This window comes from Penaeus chinensis, chromosome 14 (genome assembly GCF_019202785.1).
Source record: "Penaeus chinensis breed Huanghai No. 1 chromosome 14, ASM1920278v2, whole genome shotgun sequence".
Lineage (NCBI taxonomy): Eukaryota > Metazoa > Arthropoda > Malacostraca > Decapoda > Penaeidae > Penaeus > Penaeus chinensis.
In genome coordinates, this window is record NC_061832.1 from 5,889,353 (window position 1) to 5,899,352 (window position 10,000).

The 10,000-nt window shown below is 42.7% G+C and overlaps 1 protein-coding gene across 3 annotated transcripts in view; it reads left to right on the plus strand.

The window, feature by feature from the left end:
• Window positions 1-10,000, plus strand: part of LOC125032544 (echinoderm microtubule-associated protein-like 2) — a 131,504-nt gene that overhangs the window by 61,231 nt on the left and 60,273 nt on the right. The window contains exon 1 of one of the 3 annotated variants that reach the window (XM_047623750.1): window positions 6,654-6,678. The exons of the other annotated variants lie outside the window; for them this stretch is intronic. Coding sequence (XP_047479706.1) covers window positions 6,669-6,678 — 10 coding nt within the window. The 5' untranslated portion in view covers window positions 6,654-6,668. Of the gene's footprint in view, window positions 1-6,653; window positions 6,679-10,000 lie in introns of those variants that run through there. 3 annotated transcript variants of the gene reach the window in all.

Genomic DNA, 10,000 nt, shown 5'->3' on the forward strand with positions numbered 1-10,000 from the left:
TGATTAGGAAGGGCATCCAATCAGGCAAGGGTGACAATGCCATATAACCTCTCAATAGTGAATTGTGAGAGGCCTATGTCCTTCAGTGGAATGAATGGCTTGGTTGATTATATATATATATATATATATATATGTATATATATATATATATATATATATTATACGTACGTACACACACACACACAGACACACACACACACATACACACACACACACACACACACACACACACACACACACACACACACACACACACACATACACACACACACATATATATATATATATATATATATATATATATATATATATATATATATATATATATATATATATTTCTCGCGCGCACGCATGAAAACGCATGCGGATTTGCACATATTGGGTAAGTCTATCGTAGATATGATGGGTTGAGAACCACACCAGTGATTACCTATCCATCTACTCCCCTGGGGAAGGATCACGGGTTAGCCGCCCCTGTGTAAAGACCAAGTCACGTACGCAATAGCAGCGGCCAAGGAATTCGTCAAGCTTCGCGTCGGTGATGGTAGGAATGTCCTCCGGTGTGAGTCGGTGGGTTTTAATGCTGCTTCGTTTTCTGCTCCTTTCATCTGTATGCTTTTTAGTACGAATGTTGTTTCTTCTTCTACTACTTCTTTTTCTTCTTCTTCTTCTTCTTCTTTATTGGCTTCTGCTTATTCTTCTTTTTCTTCTTCTTCTTCCTCTTTTTCTTCTTATTATTATTATTATCATTGTTATCATTATTATTATTATTAATCTTATTATTTTCTTATTTTTCTTCTCTATGTTTCTTCTTTATTGGTTTCTTCTTCCTATTCTTTTTCTTCTTCTTTGCGTTTCCTCTTTGTTGTCTTCTTCCTCCTCCTCTTCCTCTTCTTCTTTTCTTCTTTTATTATTTTTCATGTGTTTTCCTTCATATATTTACTTTTCTTTTATAATCACTAATTTATTTCCTTGTTATTCTTCAGTTATTCACCTTAATAGCTCTTAAGCATCATGTGCATTTCCAATCAACCTCAGCTTTATATTTATGATCCCTGGGCCCCTTGCATGTTCTCACAAATCAATGGATAACTCCCAATTTATGTAAAACATACGGAAGGAAATCCTTCGAATGTACGTGCGTTTTTTTTTTTTTTTTTTTTTTTTTCTTGAAGATGGAAAGTTATATTTTTAGGTGTGGACCTTTGGGGAATTCAGTTCAGTTTTTTCTTGAATTTTCATGGAACGTAATATTGATCAAGTGAGGGAAGAACACAGACAATACTAAAAGCTGTAAATAATAGTTATTAAATTTGTTATACAAGAATACGATCTCCAGGCGGAATGACAGAAAATCAGAATACTGTTAATACAGCAACTACAAGTCTATAGATTGATTTGAAACACCCTAACAACGGTTGCAGTGGTAACGAAAACAAAATTGACTTTGAAAGTATTTTTTTCAGACTTACCTACAAAAATAAAAACAATAACAAGAACAGCATCAACTATAACAAAGATTAAATTTTGCCACAACAATAACGACTACAGTAGTATTAACAGCAGAAATGTAGCTTCTATGCTTTACTAGAAAAAACAGAAAAACAGCAGTAACACCACAACTACCACTACTACTACTACCACTGCCACTACTGCTAATACCATCACTGCCACTACCACTACCACTACTGCTACCAATACCACTACTACCACCACTACTACCACCACTACCACCACCACTGCTACTACTACTACTACCACTACCACTACCACTACCACTACCACTACTACTACTACCACCACCACTTCCACTACCACTACCACTACTACTGACTCCTCACTCTCTTCTTCTGCCCCCCCTCACCCCCTCCCCTCTGCTCACTCACTTCCCTCTCTCACTCCCTCCCCTTGCAACCCTCACCCCTTCCCCTCTGCCCCCTCCCCTCTGCTCACTCCCTAACTCCCTCCCCTTCTGCCCCCCTCTGATGAAGTGACCTTTTAAAAGAGGGATCAGGGGGTACCGAGGGGTCGCGGGGAGGGGGGTAATAGATCTCTCTGCAACAGCTCAATTACCGCTGGAGTTGTTATCGTTATTATTTTGTTTGTGTTGTTTCGGCGTGTTATTTTATTCGACGGAGGAGAAACTCTAAGGGCCAGGCCGCCAACTTTCACATCATCGTTCTTGTTTGGGAGATACTGTTTTCATTATCTTCTTTATTGACATTTTCCTTTTTTTATTTTCTTTTTTTCTTATTCTCCTGTTTCATAAAATTCGTTGTCTTCTTCCTTCATTTCTTTTATTATTTTCTCTTTCCATGAAAATCCTTTCTACCGACTATACTTTTCCATAAAAAAACATTGTGATGATCTCTATCATTCGTATGTATCAGGTGATAACTGGATGTTTTTTTGTTTTTTTTGGGGGGGGGGGAGGTAATACAGAATAATAAACGATCTTATTAATACCGGTTTACTGAAACTGTTGTTGTTATCCCTGTTGTTTTTAGTATTATGGACGTCGCTGTTATAATCTCTTATATATATATTTCCCTTCCTCCTTCTTTTCTGTTCTTGGTCCTCTCACCTCCCTCCTTTTTCTTCATTTCTCTGCTTTTCCTTACAGCGAAGGACCAGCGCAGGGTGTGTGCGTGGAAGGGGGAAGAGAAGAGAGGAGAGAGGGGAAAGGGAAGAGGGGGACAGGGAAAAGAGAAGAGGGAAGAGAGGGGAGTTGGGGAAGTGCAGGGAAGGAGGGAGAGGGAATGAGAGGCGATGTTCTTTTATAAACCTCCGTGTTGGAATATCGAACTGTACTGGAATGCTGGTGCCTGCTATGCCACCCGGGTCAAGCTGTGCTGCCCTGACCTGGATTAGCACGGCGCTGATCTTTTAATTGGTGGATCTTCGTCTTTTTATGTTCAGTTATTTGTTCATTTGTCTACGTGTTTGTTGTGGTGTGTGTGTGTGTGTGTGCTCACGCGTGCATGCATGCGTGGGTACCTTCGTGCATTCGTGTACCCATTCCTATGAATACGTTTGTTTACCTGTAAGCGTGGGTGTGAATTTGTTCATGCACGATTTGTCATTATGATATTATCGTGTGGCTCGATTTGGGTAACTGTTCGTGGCGAGATGGTATCATGCAGATGGTTGCAAAGTTGAGCACGCACGCAGTAGCCTGGCCACTCGTGCCAGTAGTCGCGCGTGAGAAACATGTCCAATGCACACATACCTGTACACACGTAATCATGCATGCAGTACACTTCTCTTTTATTGTGACATACATACTGAAAGACCTCCTGGACACGTATATGCTAGTGCGCGGAAAAGCTCATGAACATAGATAAGCACGTGTGTGCGCGCTCTCACACACACACGCGCGCGCGCACAAGGATCGATCCTAGCTTAAGACCATCAACATGTTGAATCATTTATCTCCACCGATCAAACAAAATCTTTGTTGAAGATATATGTATGTATACAAATATATATACATATAATTTTTTTGCATGTCAGTATGGTCGTTGTGTTATTTATTTCTTGATCATTTTAATACGGAATAGGTGCTATAACTTAGCGTGATGCTGGTCGTCATGGTAACTATTGGAAGCTGATTTAAAGGGACCGAGAGTCCATATTGTCTCTACTGAGGAAGAGGAAGTTGAAGATAAAGTAAGAGAGAGAGAGAGAAAGAGAGAGAGAGAGAGAGAGAGAGAGAGAGAGAGAGAGAGAGAGAGAGAGAGAGAGAGAGAGAGAGAGAGAGAGAGAGAGAGAGAGAGAAAGAGGGAATATGGACTCCCTTCCTCCCTCCCTCTCTCCTTCTCTCCCCCTCCCCCTCCCCCTTTCCCTTTCCCTTACCCTTTCCCTTTCCCTTTCCCTTTCCCTTCCCTTTCCCTCTTCCCGCCTGTCTCCATCTTCTCATACTCTTTACCTCTTCATACTTTTCAGATATTTTTCTCCCCGCCCTCTCCTTTCATCCGTGCCGGTCACAGAAGACACCTTAGGCAGGACTATTACCCGTGTTTACCTGTTCATTGTTCAGGTGTTTGCTGACGCACACGCACTTGCACCGGTGTACGCACACGCACACGCGCACAAACACGCGTTGAGGATGTTTTTCTTTCTTTAAAAAGGATGTGAACGAGCGAACGGTGATGTCCTTCTCTCTTCCGGCTTTCGCATTTTTTTATGTTTTCTCTCTTATTCTCTTTCTTTTGTTTCCCCCCCCCCCCCCCCCATCTCTCTCTCTCTCTCTGTCTCTCTCTCTCTCTCTCTCTCTCTCTCTCTCTCTCTCTTTCTCTTTCTCTCTCTCTTTCTCTCTCTCTCTGTCTGTCTGTCTGTCTCTCTCTCTCTCTCTCTCTCTCTCTCTCTCTCTCTCTCTCTCTCTCTCTCTCTCTCTCTCTCTCTCTCTCTCTCTCTCTCTCTCTCGCTCTCTCGCTCTCTCTGTCTGTCTGTCTCTCTCTCTCTCTCTCTCTCTCTCTCTCTCTCTCTCTCTCTCTCTCTCTCTCTCTCTCTCTCTCTCTCTCTCTCTCTCTCTCCTATCACATGTCCTCTACATCACTCTCTCCCCCTCCCCCCTCGTCACAGATAAGGCAGTTTGATAAGGCAAATTACAATCTCTCTCCCTTTTTCCTACGAGGGTGTGGTCGTAGGAACTCTGATCAACTTCAAGTTCTTCATTTCTCGCCTTTCTCTCTCTCCTCGCTCATCCATACAGTCTTCACTTAACTCTCCTATCATGCCTGACTAACTATTTATCACGCGGACGACGGACGGACGGACGGACGGACAGGCAGACAGACAGAAAGTCAGATATATTGATAGACTGGAAGACACACACACACACATATCACACATGTAAACATACTCATGTACATAAGATTTTTCACACACACATACACACACACCCTCTTGCTACGTATTGTTGACACACACACGTACACACTCTTGCTACGTATTGTTGACACACACACTGTAAAGGGTATTTAAATGACACCTTAAACATATAGTTTATCAGGAGTAGTGAAACGGACGGTTGGCTTAACCTCTTTTATTGAGAAGCGTAAGCAACACAGATATTCACACGGATACAAGTCTTCGTAAGTCTTAGTGCTGGGTCTGCCCGCAGGGGGGGGCGTGGCGGGAGCCAGCCTGACCCGCAGCGGTCGCCAGGACTCTGAAAGGACTGAGACTGACCTGGGTCATCCTGAGCCTTAAGTACTGGTGTGGGGGGGCGTGGGGCACGTTGGGGCGCCTGCGGTGAAGCCACGCGTATACGTGCTTTTGTACACCACGTGGAAGCTATTTATACATACTTATACACACACACAACACACACACACATACATACACACACACACACACACACACACACACACACACACACACACACACACACACACACACACACACACACACACACACACACACACACACACACACTTGTACACACACACACACACACACACACACACACACACACACACACACACACACACACACACACACACACACACACACACACACACACACACAGTTGTACACACACACACACACACACACACACATTACTCATTACTCGTTACTCATTACTAGCGTTAAAACTGCCTCGGTATGTGCGTGTGTGTGTGTGAAATCAGAATGTAAGTTCAACCGTTGCACAGTGAGCAGAGTGAAGATTCGGTATTGTTGTTGCCGGTTCACGAAAATCATAGGGGTATAAAAGTTCAATTTTCCCCTACAAGGAAGGTATACGGTCGGCCACAGTTTCAGTCTGGAGCTCCCCGGGACGTTCAGAGACTCCGATTGCCTGGAGTTCCGTCTGTTTGCGACGCCTCACGAGACCAAGGGCTGGCCTTCCTCCTCTTCGAAGCTGGTGCTGCGGTACGAGCAGGTTTCTGAAGGCGGCACGTTCCAGTTCCGTAGCCAAGGGAAGTTAAAGGCCATTGTGAGACTTGGCTTTGAAAGCATCGACTTCAGCTCTAACAAAAGCTAAGTAATCGCCCCAGAAAAATACATCCATGGCTCCAGGAATGCCGCATGCTACGCAACCGCCCCAGATGATAAAATCTCCGCCAAAGAGTACTCAATCAACGACTCCAAATCTAACGTTAGCAACGTAACCTCCCCAGAACACTAAATCGTTTTCAAGGTGATTTGCATTTCGTTTCTAGTTTCCTTCTGCTTCTTGGGGTATAATGTTTTATGCGTATACTGTGGCTACTCAATCCTTTAGACCTTCGACCATGTATGGCAAGGGGCCACAAGATGGTTTAACTAATTTAAAGAATATATAGATTGGTGAAAAGAGTGTGACGAAAATTGAGCTTGAAGTTGATTAAAGTTTCTACGAGGCGACCACACCCTCGTAGGAAAATAAGAAAGGGACTGCAATTTGCTTTATCAAGCTACCTTATCTTTGACGAGGGGAAGGGGAGGGGGGGGGGGGTTGAGTGATGTAGAGGACATGTGATATATATCATCATCATCAAACGGAATGTTCAAAATAAACCGCCGTGGCTCTCATATCATGGAGAGTAGTCAGACAAAGAAGACCCCAAGATTCTTTCTTTGTCCGCAGTTCCTGCTATGAAATTTACTGTCCTGCTGCCATTTAAACTTTGGCTGGTTGTCCCTGAAATCCTCAATTACCCAAAGGGCCGCTCGGTTTTATGGCACAGAGTGAGTATTAATGATCATTTTTGCGCATTTTGTAGAAGTTTGGCGGGACTATCTAACCCCACGCACGATCTTCCCACTCTGCCTGGATAAGGTTTAACGTCATACCCAGGACAGGTGATATAATGTATATATATATATATATATATATATATATATATATATATATATATATGTGTGTGTGAGTGTGTGTGTGTGTGTGTGTGTGTGTGTGTGTGTGTGTGTGTGTGTGTGTGTGTGTGTGTGTGTGTGTGTGTACAACTGTGTGTGTGTGTGTGTGTGTGTGTGTGTATGTGTATGTGTATGTGTGTGTGTATCTCCTTTGGAATGCTCGAGTTGTCTCTCTGATATGCAAAAACACGATCAGTGTGTTGTTGAATCAAGTCGAAAAACAATCAGTTTTATTATTTTAAAGGGAGAGAGAGGGAGGGAGGAAGAGAGAGAGAGAGAGAGAGAGAGAGAGAGAGAGAGAGAGAGAGAGAGAGATGGAGGGGGAGGGAGTGAGAGGAGAGAAAAGGAGGGAGGGGAGATAAAAGGACTATTACCGTTACTGCTACTACTACCAGTACCACTACCACTACTACTGATAATACTACTACCACTTCCATTACTACTAGTATTACTACTACCACTACCACTATCACCACTACTACCACTACCACTATCACCACTACTACCATTACTATTAGTACTACTACTACCAATATCACTACTACTACTACCACTATCACTACTACTACTACTCCTACCACTACCACTACTGCTATTACTCCACTACCACTACTACTACTACTACTACTACTACTACCATTACTATCAGTACTACTACTACCACTAACACTACTACTACTACTAGAGCAACAACAAAAACCGTCAAAAACGAACGAAGCTTTTGTACAGCACAGCAACATCAAAAGCAACGAACGAGCCGTTTCCACGCCCGCCTTACGAGGGATGCTGTGTTCCTGTCCTAAGCATCATCAGATAACCCGTGGAGATCTTAGGCCAGCTTCCATTCTCATCTCCCTGAGTGTCATAGGTAATTTCCCGTTGCCATGGTAACTTTAGGGAAGAGGAAGGTTGACGAGGCGGATGGAAAGTGGAATACGCTTTTGTTTATTCGGATAATTACTTGTTGTTTCTTGAGGTCTTGGAGTGGGGTAGGATAGATCGGTATATGTTAGTGGTATAATTTTTGTTTTCTTTTTGATGGTGAGGCTTAAATGGATTAATTTATTTATGTATGTATATATATACATATATATATATGCATATATATACACATATATATGTATATATATACATATATATGTATATATACATATATATGTGTATATATATATATATATATACACACACACACACACACACACACATATATATATATATATATATATATATATATATATATATATATATGCATATATATATATTTTTTTTTTTTTTTCGTAAAAATGCCTGCGCTCTGATTGCTGGCTCGAGCCCGAGAAAACTCGGGACCATGAGGGTCGGAATCCAGTGCTCTAACCACTTGATTATCGCGGCGGTCATATATATATATATATAATTCCCCATCTCGGCGGTCGTAAAAATGCCTGCGCTCTGACTGCTGGCTCGAGCCCGAGAAAACGACATATCGCCTTGAGCAGTCAGACGCAGGTGTCGTAGGGGAAGTCACCGCCGTGGCACAATTGTTTGCGCGCCGAACCGCGATTGATTAAGAAGGGCATTCAATCAGGCAAGGGTGACTGTCATATAACCTCTCAATAGTGAATTGAGAGAGGCCTATGTCCTGCAGTGGAATGAATGGCTGTAAAAGAAAAAAAAATGTACACACACACACACACACACACACACACACACACACACACACACACACACATATATATAATCTAGTTGCCCCGCCGCTTCCCCTCCCTCCATCTTATCATAAAGCCATCAAGTGATACGTGGTTGATACCACCGATAAGATAAAAGCATGGATGTTTGTCTCCTGCGATAAGGAATTTATTGGAACACTTTGCCCTATGAAAAAGTGCCGTTTGTTGCGTGAATCGTTGAAAAAAAGGGGGAAACGGTGAGGAGAGTGATGAAGAAGAAGAATGTAATAAAAAGATAAAAGATGGTGATAAGAATGGTGATAATACCTGATACCTTGGGCTAGCGATATGAGTGGTGTTTGTTCTCTTCTTGATGCAGCGTCCATGTCATTACGGGCGTGTTTGAACTGGTTGAACGCATCAATCGACAGAAGTGTGTCATGCACGGAAATAGGAAGGTACATAAAGGGAGGGAAGGTTAGGTTGGTGGAGTGGGATGGAAGGAGACAGACAGACAGACAGACAGACAGACAGACAGACAGACAGACTGACAGACAGACAGAGGAGAATGAGCATGAGAGAGAGTAGTTGAATGAGAAAGGGATACGCCCGCACACACAAACATGCTCGTGCATGGATTCCAAATATATATATATATATATATATATATACATATATATATATATACACGCATATATATATACACATCCATACACATATACATATATATATATATATGTATATATATGTGTGTGTGTCTGTGTGGGTGTTTGTGTTTGTATGTGTGTGTGCGTGTGTATACATGTGTATATGACTGCCGTGATGGTCCAGTGGTTAGAGCACTAGACTCCGACCCACGTGGTCCCGAGTTCAATTCCCCGCCGCGGCAGTCTTGAAAATGCTTTCGCCTCGAGCTCGAACCTCACGGCAAGGAAACGACATATCTAGGAATACAGTTGCTCTATATAACGTACATGGCCAGACAGTGGTACAGTAATAAGGGATTTGGGTAAAACAAAAAAACAAAAAAAACAATGATAAGGAAAAGGGGATGAAAGAAGGAGAGGGAGAGGGAGAAAAAAAATTTGCGCAAATTCGTGTAAATGTGTTTATTTTTCGCCAAAGAAGCAATGCCAGAAATAACTTTTTTTGCCTTGTTAAGGATGTCACTTTTTTGTTAGCGGGTGATTTCTGGGTATTTTGGTTTTGTGTACGATAGTAAAGTTATTATTGCTCTCTCTCTCTCTCTCTCTCTCTCTCTCTCTCTCTCTCTCTCTCTCTCTCTCTCTCTCTCTCTCTCTCTCTCTCTCTCTCTCTCTCTCGCTCTCTCTCGCTCTCTCTCTCTCGCTCTCTCTCTCTCGCTCTCTCGCTCGCTCGCTCTCTCTCTCACTCTCTCTCTCTCTCTCTCTCTCTCTCTCTCTCTCTCTCTCTCTCTCTCTCTCTCTCTCTCTCTCTCTATCTCGCTCTCTCTCTCGCTCTCTCGCTCCCCACCAAACCACCTATCC